This window comes from Neolamprologus brichardi, chromosome 17, assembly GCF_056152115.1.
Source record: "Neolamprologus brichardi isolate AB-2024 chromosome 17, ASM5615211v1, whole genome shotgun sequence".
NCBI lineage: Eukaryota > Metazoa > Chordata > Actinopteri > Cichliformes > Cichlidae > Neolamprologus > Neolamprologus brichardi.
The window spans coordinates 34224004-34249818 of NC_142120.1; the positions used below are offsets into that span (position 1 = coordinate 34224004).

Here is a 25815-nt window from a genome sequence, read left to right on the forward strand (position 1 = left end):
CTCTGTTGTTTTGATTTATTCTTGAACGACACAATTCAAGCTTTTAAGATTTTCGAAAAATGAGAGTAAAGAGTTTAAATCTCCACTATCAGATCAGCTCTTATTTGCAAATCACATATTTTTAAGAAAAACACCAGAACAGATTCTCTGTTCTGCTCAGAGAAATACAGACGTGTTAGGGAAAAAAATTGTTTTGCTTGAAGAGAACCACAGAAACATTAATATTGGACAGTGTTATGGTAACTAATGGGAACAGGTTGAATGTGAGACTTCAGAATTCCAGCAGGAGGTAACGATACTAAAATCTGTCCAAAATGACACGTTACTTTGAGGTGAAATCCTACTGGACTCCATAACTCTGGACTCTTTAGCATTTCTAGGGATGGAAGATATGAAGATTTTCAAACAGGTCCCTTGTGCTGCCACTTGTATTTCCTAAAGCAGCCTTTATTTTTTTAAAAATAAATAACATTATTAGTATGATCTTCACGCACTCTGTCTAGCCACAAGCTCCTGTCCAAGTCCTGCACCTCAGCAAACCCAGGCCAGCTTGCAGCTCTTGATGGTTTCCAGTCAAGTAGTGATTAGGATGCCCCCTGGGGGCCTTCAGCAGGTGTGAATCCCTCTGTCTGCATCTTCGCCTTGTATTTCAGGAAGTCTCTCCTTTTGGTAAAATACTTCACCTGCAGGGGAGAATGAAAAGGAGCAAGAAGCTACTAAAGGCTGACAATCTTGTTGCTGCTTAGGTTCTTTAAAATGTTCTCTAAATGTCTACATTTAACTTAAAGTTTCCAAAATTGTCCAATAAACACTGTCAGCTGCTCATCTGTGACACTACTATCGACACTATCTGCAACCCTAACTTCGACCATTAATAAAAAAGATGGGATATTTTACCCACTGGGCCGGACATTTGGCCTCAAATTCGCTCTGGAACCTCTGGCACGATGCAGCATTGTCATCATTATCATCCAAACACTTCCAGAGATGGTCCCTGGCGTCCCAGCAGGTCTTCCTTTCTGCTGAGTTTGGAGCTGTCATCACTGCCCCAAACACAAAGAGAAAATTAATCATCAATAAAACAGAAATTTTAATAGCTAATGACTTAGCACAGGTAAACTGTTAAAATATAACAGTTTCTCTACCACAGAAATCTATTCTAGTCAGGAATGTCCCCTCATCCATATAACAGTTAATCTAAGCTTTGTATATACAGTTGGGTAAACTTTACCTTCACATATTGTCCAGGTTTTCACAACTTTCTGTGTTCACGCTGAGAAAACAGCCTCAAAAAGAACTTGCACATCTTCTAAGCCTGCTTTAATACCAGACTGCAACCTTACACAACAACAGGTGCTGTGGCAAAAAGTCAGACAACAATTAATTTCCGGTATTTGCCAAAAATGACTATATTTCATCTGTTGTAAATGACTGGACTAACTGATTGGATATAATGTGGGTGCAAATACAAAGAGTCATAAAAATACTTAAAATAATAACATAATTTCTTTATTTTTATATATATATATATATATATATATATATAACACCTTTATAAATCCTCTTGAATACAGTTTATTTACCAATATAAGCAAACATATTAGGCACTAAAAAAGCAGAGAAATGTTAGAAATGACTTTTGTGGCACAACACCGGTAGCTGCCACACCAACTTCATCTGTATAAACTTAGCTAAACGTCACTCACTGAATAAAAACGTGGAAACCTCTCAGAGCACGTCTCCCTTCAGTCTCCCGCGTTCACTCCATAAAGCCCGACAACCCGCACAGAGCTACTTGTACTCCACAAACGACAGACTTTTGTAACCTGCTCGGGTGTTTGTAGCATAGAGCAAAGTGAAGGACGCTCGCAGAGGCGCTTCCTTGTCGCGCCGTGATGACGTTTGGACGTACCTACTAAAATGTACCAGGTGATGGCGCCATTGTTAAACGAAAGAAGCGCGAGGACGACAGGTTTTGAAGGTGTTGTTTTTGTATGTTAATGTAATATTAAGTAATTCATCCGTTTAATTAAATTGTATTTTTAAACTGTGTTGCTTGTGAGGCAGGTTTTGTCAGGGTGGTATGACATCTCTCTCTCTCTCTCTCTATATATATATATATATATATTACAGGACGGTATTTCCTAAAGGAAGCAACATGTGAGGGAGTGATTGATAGCAAATTTTCCACTGACAGCATTTATTTTTCTATTCTATCCACTGTCAAACGTTCACATCTTTTTTTTTATATTTTTATTTATTTATTTATTTATTTATTTATTACACTGTCCAACTGGTAATATGTGCCAAATGCAGTGAGGTGTTACAGTGATGTCTGGACAGAAGAAATCATTGGACTAGAAAATTGTTAAAGAGAAGTGGACTCTTTAAAACAGGCCACTTGGATTTTGGAGCAAACAACAGGACAGAGACGGCTGATGAATTATAAGCGCTGTATTTGACACTCTTGGATCGCTAGATTTTCTTTTTGAGTTGTCTCCAACAGTGGGTTGGCATTTCTAGTTTAGGTTTTGAGGTGGTTTTATTCTTATTTGCCAGATAGGTCTTTTAGTATTGTTATTGACAAGTCAGTCCTCAGGGAAGAAAGTACCTCCAGTCTAGTTTTATGAAGCTGCCATGCCAGATAAAACCCACACAGACACAGGGAGAACATGCAAACCTTGTTGATCGGTTTGGGATTTTTCAAACTGTAGATGATTTCTCTCAATTTCTTTCTTCTTCTTTCTTTTTCATTTTCTTATGCATTTGTAAAGATATGAGGGGAAAAAGACTTTGTCTCATAATGGCAAAAAAAAAAAAATCCCTTCAAAAAATTCTGTTTCCTGGATCCAGATCCAGATTAACTTCAAAACTTAAACATTTTAAGTGTTAAAGCCATAAGTCTGAGTCTCAGCCATAGGTCTAACAAACAGACTGAGCGAGACAACAAAACCTCCTTGGCAAAGGTAGGAATGCTGCTAGTTGCAACTTGGTTTGGAATAGTTTAATGTCAGTAAACACAGGAACACAGGAAACCCCAGCTGTGACCGTGGGATATTTTGCTAAAACTTTGAGTCTGTTTGTATGGGAGGTCATGAATTTATCCATTTCTCCATATTATCCGTGGAAGCCTCAGCAAACGCTAAGTGAATGTAATGATTTTTTGTGTATGTGTGTGCATGTGTGTCTTAGTGGGAAATGTGTGCTGTTGATTAGCTCTCCTTTTTCTTTCCTCCCTCGGCCACTGTGATGGAGAATAGCCCCACTGGTTACCATGGCGCCCAGCAGAAATCCACCCCAGTTGGTGTGTAGACTGAAGGGAATGAAAAACACAAGCACCCCCGATGCAAGGGTGAGAGGCTCACCCTGTTCTGGGGAAAGTAAGTGTTTGTGCGTGTCTTGAGTGCGTTTCTTCAGAGACAGAACTTCATTCACTATTTATGGCACAAACCATTTACTGACCTCACGTCTGGTGTGTTACTTCCTCTGTTAATGAGGGGTTTTCATTTGAGCTTACTTCATTACACAGATTTCAGCAGGTATAGAGCAGCTCTCTGGAAGTGCGTGGAAAGCCAATAAATAAACGAGGGGCTGTGAGTCTTAAAGTGGCTAAAATTGTCTGCAATTTCACTACACTACTAAAATTGTTCCATTACAGTGTGATGAGTTAATTGATTGGATTTTTGTTGACACACAAGATGCATATTTCATGCTATCATAGAAACACCAACAACTCACATTGACTCACATTGAACCAGTGCTGTAAGATAAAGTCCTAATATCCAAAAAGAGAGCCTGTTTCATGTGGGAGGAAGCCTATGCATTTGCCATGAGCTTTATCCCACCAGGCTCTAACCCTCCGCCAAATCTTATGGTAAACATGCTTGTCGGCTTATGTAGCTCCTGTGCAAAAGTAACTCAGCTTAAAAAATGCATTAGGCTCCAAGGCAAGCTGCAAAGTTTTGAAGATGTGTTGTAAATCTCTGAGTGATGAATAATGAGTGTCTCCCTCACGTCTGTAATTTGTGACTCGCAGTTTTGCATCCTTATTTCAGTTGACTGTGAACTTACGATGACTCGTTTCATCTGGGACACATACTTATTAAGAACTAAAGGATTTAAGAATCAAAAGCTGGATTCAGAGATTAGAGCTAAATAGTTCAATAGATTTTATTTGAGAATCAGAGGCAGTTGAGTGCAGCAGAGTGGTTCAGGCAGCTGAGATTGCTGGAAGCAAACCATACATGAGGCTCAACCCCTTATCAAGCAGGATCCATACAGACCTATTGGACTTATTTAGTCATTTTAGCTATAAAATTAAAGAAATCAATCTCATCTTTCAGGAAATTTCTGACTTTTAGCAAAAATTGTAATAGAGTTGCAGTTATTTTAAGAGTGCTTACAAAATGGGCCTGCTGGTGAACCCATGGTGAATAAAGGGTTAAATTAGTCTGACTTGCAATTTGAAAGATGGTAGTGGATGAGACAGAGGGTTAATTTAAAGAATAAATTTAAAATATTGTTGACAACACCAACAGGGAGCCTGGTTCTGCCAGAGGTTTCTTCCTGTCGCCAAAGTGCTTGCTCAGAGGGGGCCATATGACTGTTGGGTTTTTCCTCTGTATTTGTGATGGGATTGCCGGCTCTTTTTAGAGAACCGGCTCTTTTGGCTCGGCTCACTAAAAAGAGCCGGCTCTTTCGGCTTCGAACCGGCTCTTCAGGTTGTTTTGTTGCTTTAATTAATTTATTATTAACAAGAATATAAAGTGGTTTTATTTATATATGTTTATATATAAATATATACGGTGGACCCTGGAGACAAAGCACGTACAAACTCCAAAACACATTCCTAGAGTTAACTGAACTTCCTTAACAGAGCTACCTAGATCACAATTGAAAGCATGTGTGTATTGTTTGTGTATTTATACACAAGCACTCATATATATTCAAATAATTTAAAAAAAAGTTCATTTACCTGTTACTACCACACACCAAATCAGGTCGTTGGTACTTGCTGACTTGTGTAGCCACTAGGTAACAAAAGCTCAACACTGCCCCCTAGCATCCTGGAGCACTTCTGTTGTGTTTTGTGCGTGTTTTGGAGTTTGTACATGCTTTGTCTCTAGGGGCCACCGTAAATATACTTTTACAACTGAAAATAGTTGTTGATGATTACTATACCTTTCTAATCCCTGGCTCTCTTTCTCTGTCTCTCCCTCCTGCTCTGTTCCTGTGCTACTGCGAGTGTAACTACCGCCCCTCCCCCCTCTGCCCAGCGCAAAGCGAGAGAGGGTGAGAGAAAGAAAAAAAACAAAAACCCACAGCTCGCGTCGTTCACCTCAAAGATCCGTCTCTAAGAGCCATTTCGTTCGCGACCGACACATCACTACTCTGTATGTATTGTGTAGGGTCTACCATGCAATATAAAGTGGCTTGAGGCAACTGTTGTTGTTATTTGGCGCTGTATATATCAAATTGAATTGAAATTGAATACCATAAGATTTCTGCCGCTTGGTTATATTGAACAATGTGGTGGAGAATTAAGAACCACGTTGTGAGAGCTTAATTATTGAATGAGTCTTTGAGCTCTAAACTTCACAGTTGAAGTTTAGACTTCACACGGTGAGAAACAGGGAGTGCAAAGCCACAGCCATGGAAAGCACTGTTGGATTAAGATCTGAAACTAATACACAACACAGAGCAACAACTATGGAGGCAAAACAGAAAAACACAAACATTCAGGAACACATCTTGTTTTAAAAGTAGAATGGGATGCAGAGCATTCAGGCTCCTCTTCTGTGGAACCAGCTTTCACTTTGGATTTGAGGCTGAGACTGGCACCCTGTCAGCTTTTTAATTTGTTTTCTTTTTTGATAAAGCAGAATCAAAGCAGAGCCACGGCAGATGGCCGTCCTTCTCTGAGCGTTGGGTCTGCTGGAGGTTTCTTCCTGTTAAAAGGGAGTTTTTCCTTCCCACTGCTGCCACGTGCTTTCTCATAGGGGGTTGTCTGATTGTTGGGGTTTCTCGATATTATTGTAGGATCTTTACATATAATATAAAGAGACAAATGTTATTAAAATGTTAAAACTGAATTGAACTGAAGTGAATTTTAATTTGCAGTACAGTCACAGGCAGCATTAGAGTTCAGACTGGCTTCTTGAGAAAACTTTGTTTCAATAATGAGTGCAGGCTGAAGAATAGAGGTCCACACATCTGATGATGCCACACTTCATGCCATGTTAAAAACTAAACCTCATTCCCAGTGACCCTTTGCACTTAAAAACCACTGCTTTCTGCAAAATCAGGAACTCCAAATGAAGTATACTATACCTCTCGGCCCAATTATAATCTGCCCCCTATATGCCCTCTCCCTGCAAACTCTCACTCTCATTCTCATGGAAGATCTGCCACATTATGTGCTGCTTCAAACCAAATAACCTTAAAAGGAAGTAGGTTATAAAGCCAAGGCTTAGTAACTGCATTCTGTGAAGGAGCAGAGCTGCTTTTAGATCCAACACGGAGGGCTGGGTCTGCAATAAACTAAATGAAGCGCCATTCCTGTGTATGTTTTTGAAAAAGTGCTTCATATTTTATTTATTTATTTGTTACAAATTGTGATAATAAGCAAAAAGAGGACAAAATGTTATGAACCACTGAATAAAGCTTAAATGGAGCAGGCACATTTCCAAAAAAATAAAAAGATTGCCGTGACCGTGATCTGTCCATGTGAAGTTTTTGTTTCCAGAAGAATCTCTCCTACCCCACAATTAAGAGATGTGACTACACATCAAAAATACATCGGGCTATTATGAAAGTTTAAAAATGTTTAAAAGGGAAATAAAGCAGAGCTCAGAGGTTTGTGCTTTCATGAATATTCATTTCCTCCTCTTTTTTGCTCTTAAACGACCTGGCTGTTTTTGACAGTTGTATCATTTTGTGTGTGTGTGTGCACACTCCACATACAATGTGGATCACATCAGTGGAATTTGAAGCTTAATTCTATGGGATCAACCATTTGGGTAATGTAGGCTCTCACCACTTTCATTTGACTCTGATAGATCTCAAAGTTATTTTCTCATTCTGTTTGAAAGTCTTGCTTTCATTTTTTTTTAATGAACTGGTGAGGTGGTTGATCCACAGTGTCATTTCAAAGGTATTAAAAGCACTAAAGCATTTCCTCTTCCTATACTGCAATGTTGTCAGCAGCAGAAACACCATCTGATCTGGCAACAGATTATTTTTGGAGAGAATCAGAAATGTGAGCAGTGACCGCAGTGTGATGTATTATCCATTCACAGTTGTCAGGAATAATGCCACAAGTAGAATTAAAAAAACGCTGCACCAGTGGAAGAAGTACTTTTTCTATATTTAATTCTTTAAATTGTATGAGCACCTGTTCCTTTGGGGTGACCATCAGTCTGCTGTCACCTGTCAGTCAGTGTCACTTCAGCCTGTATGTCAAGAAGAGGTTTACAGTACTTGTGACAAGACAGTTAGGTTTAAAATCAGTCAGCTGTCTGTAAGCTAAACTTTTAAAATTTTGATCCGTGCTTGTGATTTTTAAATATTGCACTGAAATACATCTTGCAACAGAAGAAGCCTCTTGGATGAGAGTTCAAACACCTTCAAGAACTTAAAAAAGTCCAGTCGCTTTCTTTCAAAGCTCTTTAGACTAGCAGGACTTGGATGACTGAGAAACCTACAGAGACATTTACTAAAGCTGTTTTCTCTTTGTTCTTTCTGATTTAAATAGTCCTATTTAGCATTATTATCACTTTAACACTCAGATCAATCTATTGACGTTAAAGGAGAGTCTTTATACTGTACTTTCTATTTTTTCACTGTATTTTTCTATGATAGATTTTATGATTGGGCAGATGTGATTTTGTCTCTAGGCCATTAATCTGTCCAAATATCCTTAATAAATCTTTCAGCTACCAGTCTGATTCTTGTTCTCCTGCTCTCACTGTGTGCCTCTGTCTTTCTGTGACTCATAGAAACTGTCATGTAAACACTTCATCCAAACAAGGTTAATGAGACTATGATGTTAACATGAATTTGTGTGATATAAATTATCTGCACGTCTGGATTTGTTCAGCTAGTCCATTTATCAACATGTGCCAGGGGCCATCATAACAGAATATTTATGAGTGTTGTGAGATGGCATCTATTCCCCAGAGACAAATAAGAAATGAAGGAGCCGATAATGAGGTCTGAATATCGTAAAAACATAATTGCAGATAGGTAAGTCCTTTTTCTCCCCGCACACGTGATAAATAGAGTGAGAGATGAGTCATTTGACTTCAAGATTGTTAGTGGAGACTTTAGTATTCCAGGACGGTAAATGTCAGATCACAGTCACACACTTGCTCGCATTCAGTTTCACTCCCAGATGAAACCACTTACACTCAGGTGCTGCTAATATAAATCGATGACTGTGGAAAGAAAAGAAAAAGAAACCCCTTTCTCTCCTGACACTGACTGATAGGTCAGCTTGCCTTTTAATCGCAGAGAACACGAAAGCTTGGGTCACGAATTCTCAACACAATGTACTGTACAGTGTTTGAGCAACCACCTACTGTATAATGTGCAGCCCAATGTTTTCAGCACTTACAGTAAGCATTACATCACTCACTCCACGGCGGAGGCATCTCTTTCTTTCACCCACAAACACAAACGAACACATCGAGCAGTATTTGCCAAACCAGTGGTGTCCAGGATGCTGACCTCCCGTTGCCACCTCCAAGTCAATATCATTGTCAGTCTGGAAATGACATCCACTGTCATGGTAACAGACGTTTTAGCATTTCCACACTCATTTAAATAATTTGTTGACACTATATGCACATGTGTAAATGTGAAAGAAGCCACATGAACGCTGCAAAGACTTTTTATTTCTATGTGTTTTAAAACACTCAGCCAGCTGCCTCTCCATTCAGTCCACTGTCCTGGACAGCAGCTGGCAAGAAGACTACTGACTCTGCTCGTGTTTGGTGTATCAGTGCACGAAAATTCAGAACAGGGTACAAGGTGTGTTTGTCAACCTGGTTTATTTATGTTAAAAACTACTTGAGTAGTCATCCACAGTTAGAAGTATATGAGGCAAAGATGAATGGAGGGCAGCTGCGGCGTGAATCTTTTCTTAAAGTGTCATTAAATCAATGATTAGAGGCGCCGCTGAGAACGTGGCGCAAATCTTCTCTGTGGGTAACCTAAATGAGCTCCTGTCAGGTTATTGACCTTGTTCCAGTCGTGATGTGAATGCACAGTGAGAGTGAGGAAAGAGAGCAAACACGTAATCCATAATCCATAGCTGTCTGTGTGCACTGGAAACAGAATCAGCTTTACTCAGTAACAGGATGTGAGAAAGCTCTGGATGTTTTTGCAGGAGGCCTTCATCAGGCTGCAACTGTCAGAGGAGACCGTGTGTGGGTCTGACATGTTTGTTATCAGATGATTTGATTCATTTACCCCTCTTTTCTTACACTCATGTTACAGGCTTTGACTATAAAAAGTAATGTTTGTGCGGTTTGAATGAGACTCGGTGAGAGAAGATTCCCCCAGTAGCTTAACTTTTCTATTCGTGTGAGTAATTACACAAACTGAGGGTCCAATCAGCATGTTTTCCACAGACAACACTCCCGTTCTTTCACAAACATGCATGCACATTTACTCTTATGTGCCAGCAGAACGGACGCAAGAGGGGATATTGTAACAAGCTTCCGAAAAAATGTTGGTCCAACAAGTGAGATGAGGCTCCGGCCTGAGTTAAGGGGGGGATTAGCTCTCTTAATTTATGCTAATGAATGCCCACAGAGCAACAAGAGCTGTGTGTTATTGTGTGACTGATGCCTGTCTCACAGACACACACAAAAACTCCTGAATCCATCAGTCCACAACCAACCACAGCCAAAACTCTCTACCTTCACCCTGTTTCCTCTGTGGGACTGCGCTGGCTCGGCTGCTTCCACATTCTTGTTTTTGTTATTTGTTTCTGCTTCAGCTCAGCAGACTGTCGTCATTTCTCTGCTTAGCTGCTCAAATTCAAGTTGTTTTTTTGTTGTTGTTGTTGTTTTTTTAAAGGTCACCACCTGATGTCCGTCTGTGACATTAGAGCCATTTGAAGTAACCTCACCATGCTTTTGTTTTTGGTTGATATTTCTGTGACATCACAGCTGTCTAAATTGCCTGTGGGGACACTTAGCCTATGAAAAGCCATGCTCATTTCCTACCAATGGGTTTCCTATCACAAACACACACCATCACCTTTCGACTATTTTTGTAATAATGAAGGCTGGAGGGAAGTCCCACAAGCAGGCACGAAAACAAAAAGGATTGAAATAAAAATGAGCCTTTTATGGCTGTGAGAAACATCCAGGAGCAACAAAGTCTAATAAGTGAAGAAACCATAAATCCCAAAAGTAAACACAATGGAGCAAAGGGATAAAATCCTAGAGGAATGATGTTCAGCACACAAGGGAGCATGCACAGAAACCTCACAACATTCAATCACCACAACAGTGAAGCCAAACAGAAATCTAGACTTAATAATAAATACAGTTCCAAAACACCACAAAATCTGTGGGCCAGAAAATCTTTTGGCACTCGTGGTATGTTGTGTAAATCATATAGGCTTGATGCTGGAGAAAAGAAGTGTTGTATTGGCTGGATGCAGCCCAAATACCCATACTGTGTACCAGCGGCTAAAGCCCAGATGTAGCCCACATCTCCGGGTTTCATTGGGTCACAAAAACTGTGCAAAAGCCGCCATCCCTAATTTCTTTATATTTTGCTTTCAAGGATCCAGACTGTCTTGGAGTTTTATAAAGCAGCCTTGAGTGGCAGTTTTTCAGATTTCTAAAGAACTTTCAAAGATTTTCTTTGGATATTGTCTGCTTTTTCACTCACTGCAGTCTTGTATCTGACCATTTTTAGTAGAATTTCTTTCTTGTTTGTTGAACTACTTACCTATGAATCAGTAATGCATTGAAGGGATGAACAACTTTTGTGTCTGCACAAATTAGACACTTAGTAAAGAACCAATTTTCCGTTTCTTTCACTAAATCTATGAAAAATAACAAAGATGACAGAGTTTGACAGGGATAAAGTATTATTTTTGCATGAACAAGGTGATTCCTAAAGAGATATTAGCCAAAAACATGGTTTAATATGGCATGGTGTGCAGTGTGTCATTACAAAATTTCTTGACATGTGGAGGACATGAACTGTACCTGAAAATTATAAGAAAGTTTGCATAAGAGAGTCGAGGCTGTGTCACCAAATATTGACTTTTGAGCTTGTGAGAATTGTACAAACTCTGTTTTTGTTATATATGCAGTATTTGACTGAATATTTCAGTAAATCACTGCAGCTATTTCCATCTTTAGCCAAATATGAAGAAATGAGGCTCAAGAATTTTGCACAATATTGTGTAAGGGATGAAAAAAATCGATAAAGTGAGCTATGCAGTGAGAGATGAGTGTGTCACTATACAGCACTGTAACATTAGAGAGCACAGGTACAGTTACTGCATATCCGTGTCATTCCCACAGTGCCACATATTACCAAGACCTCATTGGGTAGATAGGAGGAACACTGTATTATGTGTTGTACTGCCGCCCTGGGATATAAGAGCCTGATAACAGTCGCATGCCACACACACACACACACACACACACACACACACACACACACACACACACACACACACACTGTCCCTACTACCATAAGGAATTTCGCAGGAGCGAAACAGTGATTTCCATTAATGGCAGTGGGCGGCGCGCGCGCACAGCTCGTCTCTTACTGCGATGTACATGCGCGTCCGTAATCGTCCAACCAGCCAGCGAGCCCGCACTCCTCAAATCAGACCCAGCCGAACCAACCCGAGCCGAACTACAACGATCCGAATCGACATCCCCGCCAGCGCAGTCCAAGGCTGGAGAGACGGAATGATGACCTCTTAACGCATCTTTTACGCACTCGACCCGCTGTCCGTCCCTTAAAAGCTCACATTCCGCCTGTTTGCGCTTGATTCGCGTGCTGAGATCATGGACACAGCACTTCTAAGGACCCATATTATCTTCTCTCTGCTTCTCCTTTTCATCCAAATAGGTAAGAAACTGAGGAGGAAAATGATAAGAATCCCAATTTAAGTGATTGTGGTGGCTGACAAGTGATGCCGTGAATGTTTCTGAACGCCGTTAAAAGACCGAGCGGTGGGTCCGTGTAATTCCCCCGGATATTCGGCACACTTTCAGCCCGTGTTTCCAAATGTGCAATCGGTGGAAAAGACAGAAGGATTACACATGTTGCCGCTGGCTTCTCGGGGTTTCAGGATGACCAACAGCGAATAATTGTAGTTTCAGAGGAAGCGTGCGCAGTACATGCAGCGGTTTCCCTGATCATGCTTTAGACGTGTTGAAGCGTTTTCAAAGACAAGTTGAAGAGTGAATGAAATGTGATGCTCGCTGTGAGCGCGCTCGGTGTTTGATGTTTTATTTGGTGAACGCTCGCGGTCTTCTAAACGCATCTGAGAAGATAAATATTAATCAACATTTTCAGTGACATGACGGGATTCCACTGGGCTTTCTCTGAGTCACAAACATGTAGATACAATCTACATTTTCATTTAAATTGGAAGACGCGGGAATCCATACGAAAGCTTAATGTTTAGCTCATTGTGGTTTAAGTATGGTTCTATATAATGTTTGAAAGTACTTTTTGATTTGGCTGCTGAATTCACGCCTTTAACATTTACTGACCTCAGTTATTATTTTTTGAGCTTGTTGGCTCATTTTAACCTCACCTTAATAGCTTGTTGATGCCAAATCACAGATACTCATTCGTGTATTGAAATTGGTACAGATTTGCGTAACAGGTGGGGAAGAAACTGTGAATTCTGTGTATCCTGACTGCAAACACATTACCAAAGACTAATAACTGGAATACATAAGCATCAGATCTTTTCAGTTTTCATCAAAACCAGATTAGTGGCAGTTCCAAGATCTAGCCCCCTCATGGAGCAAAGCCAAGTTACATGAATTAAAGCGAATAGTGTAGCTTTAGATGGTAACTTTTGTTCACTGTGAAATATATTATAGTAGTAAATTGATGCTGTAATATAACCAATATGGCATATCTAAGTGTTATCATAAAACCTGAGGCAAACAGTAAAATCGAAGCGGCCCCAGGAGGGATTTTCCTGGCACAGAGTCAGGAATTTTTCAACAAGAGTTCAAAAGTGAAGAATGAAATGAAGACGTTTCTAAATTTGCTGAGGTGCTCTTTGAACTACTTCGAGGGACGCCTGCCAATCTCAACCAGCTTCTGTCTGAAGCTGGTTGAAAAACGTTGATTTTGACCTCATAACAAACGGTCAATTGTTCAAGGTTGAGTCTTAACGAGGTTATCCAACTGTTTTTTATTCAATCGGCTGTTCAAAAGGCAGAATCCCATGACGTTCCAGTTATTAAGCCGAGATCAGACGGCTTCAAACGTTTTCACGTCCCGAAACACAAACCTGTCTGCTCCCATTTGATGAGATTTTCTCTGATGACATCCTTTCTTTTTTTCCTTTTTTAAAATTTGATAAACTCTAAATTTGTACAGAAATAGATGCATCATGATAGATGGTACGAGGGAGGGAAGATACCTGAAATCTTCCTCTACTACATGGTTGATTGGTTGGATGGTTGATTTCAATAATAGCAGTGCAATTGCTATTGCTCTCATGTCAAGAAAAAAGAAGAAGAAGAGGATCAGAATCTGCATAAATTCCACCGGCCTTTAACTCCTTCCACCACCTGCTGTCACCACAGGGTGAAGGCCATATCTTAATTAAATGGAGATGCTCGGAATAAAGAGATCTGTGCATCTGAGATTTGGTGCGATCGGCTGAGATCATTTTCTAGTGAACTTTAGAGGAGTTCCTTTCTAAGAAAAGCCTTTGCACGGTCAAAGTTTGAGATGAAGTTGTTGGCGTCCACTTGTTGTTGATTCTCTTTGCAATCGTCTGATGCAGTTTGGTCCACTGCTTTTGGAATGTTTATGTGAAAGCTTATGTTTTCAGATACATAGTGAGAGAAATATTGTCTCCCCTCTCTCGAGGAAGCACAGCGTCTCCCCCCACCATCTGTCTCCCAATATGCCCGGACACCACACAACATCACACACATTTTCTTGCTCAGCCTTGCTGTCACACTCCTCCGTGCAAACATACACACACATACAAATAGCAGTGAACACAGTCCTTTTTGCTGCGCCTTATGCTTTTTAACAGCACAGTCTCTATACAGTGTACATCTGACTTCTCAGTGTGTATCACACCTGCTGCCTTTCATGCTCTATCTGCAGTTTAGCAGGAAGAAGAGGATGTGAGCTTGTGTTCCCTTTTGGATACAACATTTTGGCTTTGTACATATGAAGAACCAAGTGTTTGGAAACCCCCATAACATGGAGTTTTAGTATCCTGTGATCCTGCTGGTTAGAGATTTAAACCTAATCTGATTCAGCTCAGCATGGTGGTTGTGTCTCCTCTGGTGCTCTTACCACTTCACAGCAGACTCTGGGCTTTGCTCAGCTCACACGTTAAACTCAGCTTTCCAAACACGACACCTTGTAGCTGATGCTTTTTCCACAGCTTGGTTCTGCACTGGTTCCACAGTACCACCAATCATTTTGTATTGAGTTTAGCTCTAGTGTTGAACTTGGAAATAGTAGCAAAGGCACTGTGGCTGTAATAGATTTGGCAGTGCATGACAGATAGTTAGATGGAGTGAGACAGCAACAGGCTGCATGCTATTGATCAGTGTGTGTGTGTGTGTTTGATCTGTGAGCGTAGTGTGTACTAATCTCATCAAAATTCCTCTGATCATCAGATGAATTTCATGAAGCCCCCTGTGCAGAAAATCTGAGCATTACAGCACCATGCACTGTCATCTCTGAAGTGTTCAGCGAATTGTACGGTCTGCTTGTGAGATACCATCTGGCTGGCCAGTGCACTCTGGGAATTTGAACCAAAGGGGTTGCATCCGGTGACATAAGGATAGGATGCCTGATGGTGTAATAGTAATTGGCTACAAAATATTGGCACGTACATCCTGGCACCCCTAGTGAACTGAGCATGCTCCATGTGTAAACACATCAATTATATAAAAGAAGCAGTCAAATCAGTCAGATAGATGGTAATGAATATTTACTGCTATGGTGGTTGATGCTCATATTAGATATGGTCGAAGACTCTAATAAGAGGTTTATAGAGAATATAATACATAAACTGATACATACAGTGCATACGACTGTCCCTGTGTCCCCTCAGTTTGAATGAAGACACCACCTTGTCTCCAAACTGTTGCCAACTGCTCACTGAGCCATAAGGAAACTTGAAAAAGTGAGATCCAAACCAGAAACGGAGAATGTTTTCCTTCAATGTAAAAGCTGTGCCTTATCAGTGCAACCAACACGTTTCAGAAGGTGCAACAACCAATTGCTAACCAGCAGGACAATGCCCATTTTTCGCTGGTGACTGGAGTTTGCCAAGGTGTTGTGATCATTCTCTTGGGCTCTGTGACAAGTCTAAGAATTAAGAATGAATGAAAATTAGTAATATAAGCCAACTTTAAAACCAACCATATTGACATTAAATCTGTTACTTTATCAATCTTTGTAGGCAAATTGAACACCACGATAAGCTGTGCAGGTTCGTAGCTTAGCAAAGTCGTACTAAAACATTTGACAGATTTTCGAGCGCCGTGTACATAAAATGGTTTCGAGGTCAGTAAACACAACCAGAATTCATACATAAGACGCACGGGATTATAAGGGGCTCTGTCGATTTTCAGAAAAATCAAAGGATTGATTTTAAGTGTGCCGTATTTTCCAAACAACATGGTAATAACAACGGCCCGCTAGCATGCTCTACCAAAAATAGTGCTTTGTTGTGTATCTGACGGACGAAAGCCAAACCAGTTCCACACCACTAAAGTTGCAGCATTTTTACAAACCAATTCTGGTTCATCGTTTCATTTAACGATCCGCTTTCGCCCTTCTCATTCTCCGTTGCCGCCATGCTTTTTCCACCATGTGCGTATGAAAACAAAGGCACTGCGCATGCGCGTTTTACCCATATTTCACGATATTTCATTTTCTTATCGTTGCCCAACATTATACCGGTATTACCGTGAACGGTATGATATGGGCCAGCCTTAAATTAAATCATGACAGACAGTGCACGTCTTCAGCTTTAATTTGAGGGGTTTTACAAAAGTAATGGATTCATTGTTAAGGATTACAGCCATTCTTGTACACGGAGAGCCATTTGCAGAGGCTCAACAGTAATTGGACAAGCAAACATAATTTTAAATATAAAAATTATTTTTAATACCTGGGCCTAAATTCTATGCAGTGAGTGACTGCCTGAAGTCACATACACATAACATGCTTCCCTTGAGATGCTCTGCTGTGTCTTTACTGCAGCTGTCTTCAGTTGCTGTTTGTTTGTGGGTCTCTCTGCCTTTAGTTTTGTCTTCAGTAACTGAAGCATGCTCCCTTAGGTCAAGATCAGGTGACTGCTGTGGTCATTCAAGAATATCCCATTTCTTTGGCATGAAAAGCTTCTGGGTTGCTTTTGCATTATGTTTTGGGTCAGTATCCATTTTCACTGTGAAGCATTGTCTGATTAGTTTTGGAGATCAGTTTTGACTAAATCTGAGCAGAAAGTACACTTCACAGGCCATCCTTCTGCTCCTATCAGTAAATGGTAAATGGCCTGTATTTATATAGCGCTTTACTAGTCCCTAAGGACCCCAAAGCGCTTTACATATCCAGTCATCCACCCATTCACACACTGGTGATGGCAAGCTACATTGTAGCCACAGCCACCCTGGGGCGCACTGACAGAGGCGAGGCTGCCGGACACTGGCGCCACCGGGCCCTCTGACCACCACCAGTAGGCAATGGGTGAAGTGTCTTGCCCAAGGACACAACGACCGAGACTGTCCAAGCCGGGGCTCGAACTGGCAACCCTCCGATTACAAGGCAAACTCCCAACTCTTGAGCCACAATCGCCCCGTGTCACATCATATACACATTAGAGACGTGACGAGCCATTCCTGCACGTGCCATAATACTGCTTTGGATCATGAGCTGTTCCTTTCCTTCCTTCATACCTTTCTCTTCCAAACATACTGGTTTAAGTTACAAGTCTTAATTTTATCTCTCCAACGAACCAATTACATTGAGATACTTCCCTTCTGTTCTTGACAATGTGACATTGGAAATAACTCTGTGATCATCCACTTTGTCCTCTGTGGCATTAGGCCTTTTGGTGTTGCCCGTACATGCCTTCTTTTTAAGAATATAGAATATATTAGCCAACTTCTACATTTTTATTTATATTTTCTGCTCTCTCTTTGGTAGGTTTATTTTGTTTTTTTCAGCCTAATGATGGCCGCCCTCACTCACATGGACATGTCTTTGAACTTCATTGTTCCAGCAAACAGTTACTGAATGCAGGTTCAGCACTTCGAGTCAACTAATACAACTACTACAGTGCTTTTGTAAAACCCTTGAATTAAAGCTGCACCCAAATCAAATCTTGAATGTTTGATTTAAAATTCACTGTGGTGATGAACAAAGAAATAATTACACACATTGGAAAAAAAAGAAAAGAAATTTCACTGTCCAACAACTTACAGACCTAAATTAATAAAAATTTAAACTAATAAATGTATTTATGTTAATAATTTCATTTATTTGCACATACTATACCATAAGCTCTGCCTGATTTTACTTTCAGGTTCACTGCTTGTGCAGTGATGTCAATAGTGGGCAAAACTGAACTGAATTGAGCAGATCGACCTCTTAGATTGCTCTGTTGTCACTGATTACAGAGCCATTGTAGGGTCTTCACCTGACAAAATAATGTTAATATAATGTGGTGCTACATAAATAAAATTGAATTAAACTGAAAATTGAAAATGAACTTGGATATCGAATGTATCTATTTGAGGCAATGTTAAAGGATACCTCATAGAAAAATCAGGTCACTGCCTAATTTAAAAATCCAGAACGCTCTGAGCATTTTGGTTGGTGTCAGCATCAACACAACATAGAAGTACTACATATTTCTATTTCGGAGCCCCGCTGTTTTGTACATAGGATTGCATTTAAGATAAAGTCTGTTTGTCAGTCTCCATCTACCTTTAACTCCATACTTAAGATGAGATTATGTGCGCACTAATTTACACACATGCACGCACACATTCATACACACGTGTGCAGGCTGATGGAGTCAAGCTTGGTCAACCAATGAAATAAAAATCTTCACTGAGGGAAATAAATCTTGTTAGAAAGATTTTCCAAAGCCTTCTTAACTGTCTGGCATTTGAGATATAAAAAAAAGTGTGTGTGTATATATATATATATATATATATATATATATATATATATATATATATATATATATATATATATATATATATATATAATCTGATTTCTTTTTTTTCTTGACAACACACTGGGGAGAGGATGATATTGCATTAAAAAAAAGATTCATTCTGAAAGTTGAGGAATCTATTAACATTTCTGTATTCTGCAGACTTTGTACAGAAAGTCGTATTGAAAGCCAAACTTGAATGTTGAGTATACGTGCAGAGGTAGGATGAACTGTCAGTAGCCACTGCTGGGTTGGTGTTGCTAAAAACCACAGCTGTTGCACTGAATAATTGATTGGCTCCTTTCTACTTTGATAATTTTTCTTCCTGCCCTCTGTTTTTCCCCACTCGCGCAGCTACTTTTCTGTCTGGCCCCTCCATCTAAAGCATTATACTCGTAAGTGCTCTTATTCTTTAATCCACTCAGACGCATTCTGCTGCGACTGTGACAGCGTTTGGTCATGGCTATTTTAGAGCTGGTCTGTGCCACGAGGACTGACGGATCTCTTTGATACTGAGCGGCCTGAACAGGAAACTCAGCTCAATGAATTGCTTATGTCAGTCAGAGCTTCTTTTTTTTTTTCACAAATTACTTTGGTTGTTGTTGTCAGTTATGATTTAAAAATGCACAAGGTGTCAAAGATAAAAGGGCATCAAAACCTGCACAAAGAGGTAGTGGGAATGATTGAGGATTTTAAAAAAAACAACTTAGTTTCTATATTTTAAAAATAAACTTTAGTCAGTTTTCTCTCGCAGTTTAGTTTTGTTTTTAATCAGTGTTTAATTTTCAGTTGTCTCATTCCGATTCACTGTTTCAGTTGGCTATGTTCCTAATAAGGTCATGGTTTAGGCTTAAATGCATCTGTGGTGGCAAACATATAGCTGGGAAGTCACCAACCTTCTGATTTGTAGCTTCCAAGAAGTATGACCTGTAGTGGCCTTAGTGAAACTTAGTTTGCTGGGGAAGTGACTCTATGCAGAGGTGAAAGTCTTCTTTCACCAGATATCTTCAGTTGTCTGGTGTTATGGCAACTCTGACCTCAGCTAGTAGTGCTACATTTCTCCGTGGCTTTGGCAGTGTTTGTAACGTGGTGGAGGATCAACATTTCATTAATGTTTCTATGAATTCTCTGAAAACCATGCAACACAATGCTGATAACATAAGATGAGTTCTGGTTACCAACTAAAAAAGCCTTCAGTGCTCTTCAGTTTTTCAATGATCTCCTCTTTTGATATAACTGATACTGGCAACATCAGCACTACCTCTTTAGAACCTGGGATTGGATTCATCATGCCTGAAATACAACCATCCAGCTGCCTTGCACTGGCCCAGCAATGTGTGGTTAAATGTTTCTCTGAGAAATAAGATGCCTGGCTTTCTTGTGTGGTATTTAGATGCTAGGTGACTTGGAGAGTAAGAGAAGTTCAAACCCATGTTACTTTGTCACTTCACAGCGACTGGCCGTCTCAGAGTTGAAGTGGTGGTAAATTTGTCTTCACCATTTAGTGCTTTAAGTCTGAAAATGTTCAGGAGCTGATAAGAGGATGAAGAAAAGGATAAGGATCAGAGGAGTTTGCATCTAAAAAGGCCAATGTCTGGATAAGAGGGGACAAAAGGTGAAAAGGAGAGGAAGAGAGTAACTAAGCCAGTGAAACCAGTGCTCAGATATACAATGCCAATGCCAATGCTCTCTCTGTGGTCTCTCCAGTCGAGAAAGTCTGTCTGAAGTTACAACAGCTGACAATGGCCGTCTGTCTCTGTCTCTGCCCACATACAAAAGCTACTGTTGTTGTTTTTTTTGTTTTTTTTAAGAGGCTGGCACAAGGGCCAAGGCTTCTGGAGAGGGAGTACCTTTCTAGTATGCTTCTGTACTTCTGAACTCACACAATCACACGTTTAGGACAGTTCTTAGTTAGATAACTGAATAAAGTTAAGCGTTATGCTAAAGTGTAATTCAGACTTGACTTTTATTTAAATACCAATTTATATCTTTAGTTATGTGTGCTGCTGATAGACCTACAACTGCAAATACTTTTGTTTGGCATCTTAGACCTATATCAGAGGTTAGACTGATCATTACAGCACAGTATTGTTTTTTTTATTGACAACAAAAATTTCAGACGTAAATATAATGGATAAAATAATATGTGACACTGAAATTAATCAGTATATGAATTGTTTGTTGCACCCCTTTATTCCTCAGTTGCTTTAATTTGAGCTATATGATTTGGAACATACAAGGTCTTAAATAATCAGGCAACATCTTATCTTAATGTCCATCCATTCATTGATTTTCTACTACTTATCCAGATTTGTGTCACATGCTAAGCAGAGAAGCCCAGACTTCCCTTACCCCAGCCACCTTTTCCAGTTCACCTGGGGGGAAACAGTCTTTCCCAAACATACCAAGAGATATAATCTCTCCAGCGAGTCCTGGGACTGCCCTGGGAAAGGAAATCGACAGTTTATGGAAATACAGACCAAGCTCTGACTATGATTGTACGGGACAGAATGACCAGTAATGGGGGCCAGACAACCACTCTCCCGATAGACACCTCCAGTTCCACCTATAGCTGGAGCACACTCTCACCGCCCCAGTTAGCCAGTCCAGAGGCACTGCCCCAGACCTCTATGCAACATCCAAATCCAATTTGAGCCGACTGTTAATTTGATTTGGCGCCGTAAAAACAAAATTGAATTTAATTGAATAATGCAGAAAGGTGACAACCAGGACAGACCTACAACATCCAGAGCCTTAAGGAAGTCGGGGCACCCCAGCAGCCCTGGCACTGAGAAAAAAGTGGTTGTGTTGAAAGTTAAAGGAGATTTAGCTTTTACTTTTTCAAGCACAAAATTGAGAGAGGGGAAGAGTAGAAGTTGAGTGAATTTGAACAGAGAAGTTTTTTTTTTCTCCAGTGGGAACGTTCATTAAGTTGCTGCTGCTGTGACCAATGAGTGGTTTGAAAGTTGATTAACCCCCACCAGCCAGCCACCCCATTAGTCACACATGATTGCGTGCACATAGAGATTCTTGAATCGAAAGATTTGGGTGAGCTCTTGGAGCAGTCCCCTGTCTATTTGTGTGCTTGAACACTTTTTCAACAGCCCTTGAATACCTTTGTATATGTGCATAAATACAAATGTATATGTGTAGGGATTGTTTTTGAAGTCTGTAAGTGTATCCGTGTGTTTTTGTGTTGCTATTCCAGCCTATGTGTGTTTGTGTGTGAGCGCTTTCTGCTAAACAGCAGAAGAATTGGGGGCGTGATCCTGCCCTGAAAAATAGAGAGGAGAGGGGATGGTTTTGTATCCATGGAGATAGAGAGAGTCAGAGTAGGAAGCCGACAGGAAGTCAGGGTGTTCAGCACGCCATCAGGGGCTCTTCCGTTGTCATGACGCTGTGAACTGTTGTCATGGGAACTCTGCTGATTGAGGCTGAATGCTTATGGAAAGCATGCTGAATAGACTCTACAATGAGTCTCGACACTTGTCGATAGGGAAGTTTTTCCACAATTACGCTTTAAGGAATCACCAGATGAACAAGACTGTGCGATGTTGTTGGTCTGTGTCGTAACATAACGTAAGATTTAACCAAACTGGAGCAGAAAATTCTCAGAGAAAACAAAACAGCCTTCAAGAAGCCATATGTTTTTTTTCCTTGTGTCCTTTTTGTGCATTCAGATTTGTAAGCTTTCCTTGAGTAAACAAATCTTGCAGATCCTAGGAAATCTTCAAGATGATCTTTGTTTAAAACCACAAACAGATGTATTAGTGTGCATCCTCGCCCCACTAAACTACAGACTACTAATCGCATATTCCAAACACACACACACACGCGCACATCCAAAGATGCTGTGTGGTATTTTCTCAGTTTGTGCCAAGCAGATGGAAATGGTACATCTCACTGCTCTAACGGGCAGATTAGTGAGACACACACACACATGGACGCACAAAGCTCGCTGATGACTGAGGTGGACATGTACAATCATACAAACTAAGTAACCACAGCACATAACCAGTGGGAACACGGGAATTGGGTTGAAACATTAAGCACGGACATGCACACACACACACACACACACACACACATGCACACACACACACACACACACACACACAGATAAACAGTCGTGCGTGCCAACTGGCTGCTTTCCTTCAGTCCACTGTGCTCCTTCCTGCATACATATGTGTGTCCTAGATGTCGCCTCACATCACTCATTCGTTACTGGTAATACGTGTGTCATGGCTTATTTAATGTCCTTTGATAATTGTGTGTTCACCTCATTTGACCAAGAAAATGATCTGACACGTACTCACATGTGTACGTGTGCCAGAGAGAGACAGCATATGCTGCATGTGCTGCATTTATTCATAGGCTTTGGATAAGAAGACTCCTGTCTGACCTGCTAGTTTGATTTTTATCTAGGAGAAAAAATTTGAGGTCAGTCCCCTGCAGGGCCTCTGCTACTCACAGTTCATCAGAAATATCCCAGCTGCAGGCTAAAAGTGGAGAGAACATGCTCATTCATCTTCTTAACATCTGGCTTTAACCCAAGGATGGGATCTTTTTTTCAGAGTTTAACACTATAGCTTTATGAGCTTACCTCATTTAACTTAGAAGATTATACTGAAGCCCAATGAACAAGACAAGAGCTCTCTTGATCCTAATTCAATAGAAAAGGAAGAATAAAGTACTAATAAATATACTGTATATCAAAGATGGATCCAGCCAGAGTGGTGATCCCCGCTGATTTGAAAGCTATTTCTCTAAATCTCAAGTTTGCGATCGAGGTCATTGGATTTTTTTTTTTTTTTTTTAACTAGATATGACCATATATGTCTGAGACAGTAGTGCTGGGGAGGTTATTAGCTAATGCTAGCCTGGCTTAGTTAGCAATAGTGATATTTAATTGGATGTACAATAATAAGTTTTTAAAAAAAAAATTATTTATGGGAATATCGTATAGTTGACTCCTTACAATGTTTTTCAGCAGCTACAACTAAACGCCGAAAAGGATTAGAAAGCATCCACCTGTCAATCAAATTGGCTACACTCCTCCTGTGCTCATCTTCAATTCAATTCAATTCACTATATATCGCCAAATTACAACAACGGTCGCCTCAAGGCGCTTTATATTGTAAGATAGACCCTACAATAATACATACAGAGAAAAACCCAACAATCATATGACCCCCTATGAGCAAGCACTTTGGCGACAGTGGGAAGGAAAAACTGCCTTTTAACAGGTCAAAGGAGCTTGCAAAGAAAAGCGTCTGGACTTCTTTAAGTTACTTGAAGACGTTTCACCTCTCATCCGAGAGGCTTCTTCAGTTCTAAGGTCAAATGGTGGGGAGTCCCAGATATAAACCTGGTGGGAGTGTCCCCCCACAGAGGGACAAAAGGACCCCCTGATGTTCCTCTAATCGCCTGAGCCAAGGTGTGGAACTGGGTGTGGGTCCCAATCAGCCAGAGTTTCGGGTGAGTTCATTGTGAAACCTGGCCCCACCTTATCATGCGAATTCCTGAGGTCAGATGGCCCAGGGTGTGAGGGGGCGTTAAGGCGTCTGGGGAGGGAACTCAAAACTGGATTATAGATGGCAGAGAGTTGGTGTCGTAAACCACCGCCTCTGTTCAAAGATGGTCGCTCACAGTGGACATAGATGCTTCTTTCACTCCTCTTTCAAACCATCTGTCCTCTCTGTCCAAAATGTGAACATTGGCATCCTCGAAAGAGTGTCCTTTATCCTTAAGATGCAGATAGACTGCTGAGTCTTGTCCTGTGGAGGTGGCTCTTCTGTGTTGTGCCATGCGCTTGTGAAGTGGCTGTTTGGTCTCTCCAATGTAGAGGTCTGGGCATTCCTCGCTGCACTGTACGGCATACACCACATTGTTAAGTCTGTGTTTTGGCGTTTTGTCTTTCGGGTGAACCAGTTTTTGTCTGAGTGTGTTGCTGGGTCTGAAGTACACCGGGATGTCATGCTTGGAGAAAACCCTCCTGAGTTTCTCTGATACACCGGCTACATAGGGGATGACAATGTTGTTGCGTCTGTCCTTCTTATCCTCCCTCGCTGGTGTCTGATCTTCTTTTCTGTGCCTCTTTGCTGACTTTAAGAACGCCCATTTAGGATAGCCGCACGTTTTGAGTGCTTCCTTTACATGTGTGTGTTCCTTCTTTTTCCCTTCAGGCTTAGAGGGAACATGTTCTGCCCGGTGGTGTAGGGTCCTGATTACTCCAAGTTTGTGTTCCAGAGGGTGATGGGAGTCAAACAGGAGGTACTGGTCTGTGTGTGTGGGCTTCCGGTAAACTTCGATGTTGAGGTTTCCATTCTCTTCAATGTGCACAGCGCAGTCCAGGAAAGGCAAACAGTCATCCTTTGTGTCTTCCCTGGTGAACTTGATGTTTTTATCCACAGCGTTGATGTGCGCAGTGAAGGATTCCACTTCTTGTGTCTTGATTTTGACCCAGGTGTCGTCTACATATCTGTACCAGTGGCTAGGTACTCTTCCTTTGAAGGAGCCAAGAGCCTTCCTTTCCACTTCCTCCATGTAAAGGTTGGCTACAATAGGTGACACGGGGGAGCCCATGGCACAGCCATGTTTTTGTCTGTAATAGCCTTCGTTGTATTTGAAATATGTAGTGGTGAGGCAGAGGTCTAACAGTGTGCAAATCTGATCGGGTGTGAAGTTGGTCCTGTCCTCCAAGGAGCTGTCTTCTTGTAGTCGTTTTCTGACAGTCTCCACTGCCTCTGTGGTGGGTATGCACGTGAAGAGAGAGACTACATCAAAGGACACCATGGTTTCATCTGGATCCAGGGTAAGTTTCTGGACCTTGTCAGTGAAGTCGGTGGAGTTCTTGATGTGGTGTGGGGTGTTCCCCACGAGAGGAGCAAGGATGGTAGCAAGGTGTTTTGCAATGTTATAAGTGGCTGAGTTTATGCTACTGACTATGGGTCTGAGTGGGACAGCTTCCTTGTGGATTTTTGGAAGTCCGTAAATGCAGGGTATGGCATCCCCTGGGTAAAGGCGGTGATAAGTAAGGCGGTCAATGATTTTGTCCTTTTCCAAGTCTTGAAGGCAAGCTATAACTTTCTTTTTGTAGCTGCTTGTGGGGTCCCGCTTTTCTTTGCAAGCTCCTTTGACTACGATGACCTGGATGACTGAGAACCTTCACAGACATATTGCCTTTTAACAGGAAGAAACCTCCAGCAGAACCAGGATCAGGGAGGGGCGGGGCCATCTGAGCCTACATCTAAAAAGTATTTCAGGAATTGTTTACAAAAATCTTAACAGAATAACAGAAAAATACAGCAAGAGGACACCTGCTCATTAATTTTTACTGTTGTGGTAATTGCTGCTCTCTGGACACTGCCTACGTATGATAT

General features: G+C 40.9%; 2 protein-coding genes across 4 annotated transcripts in view; one reads left to right on the forward strand and one right to left on the reverse strand.

Annotated features, from left to right (window-relative positions):
• Window position 1: 1 nt before the first annotated feature.
• Window positions 2-1887, reverse strand: coa6 (cytochrome c oxidase assembly factor 6). 2 transcript variants are annotated; one of them, XM_006806496.2, is made up of 4 exons: window positions 1707-1887; window positions 1232-1356; window positions 898-1043; window positions 2-683 (listed from the first exon to the last, which is right to left on the reverse strand). In XM_006806496.2, exons 3-4 carry the CDS (start codon window positions 1039-1041, stop codon window positions 585-587), a joined length of 243 nt encoding a protein of 80 aa, XP_006806559.2. In that variant the 5' UTR covers window positions 1042-1043; window positions 1232-1356; window positions 1707-1887; the 3' UTR covers window positions 2-584. The 2 variants fall into 2 exon arrangements, with proteins under 2 accessions (XP_006806559.2, XP_087686426.1); XM_087830300.1 differs by lacking the exon at window positions 1232-1356.
• Window positions 1888-11804: 9917 nt separating this feature from the next.
• Window positions 11805-25815, forward strand: part of ptprz1b (protein tyrosine phosphatase receptor type Z1b) — a 69843-nt gene continuing 55832 nt past the window's right edge. For both annotated transcript variants that reach the window (XM_087831158.1, XM_087831159.1), the window contains exon 1: window positions 11805-12111. In XM_087831158.1, the coding sequence (XP_087687284.1) occupies window positions 12048-12111 (64 nt within the window). In that variant the 5' untranslated portion in view covers window positions 11805-12047. The remainder of the gene's footprint in view (window positions 12112-25815) is intronic.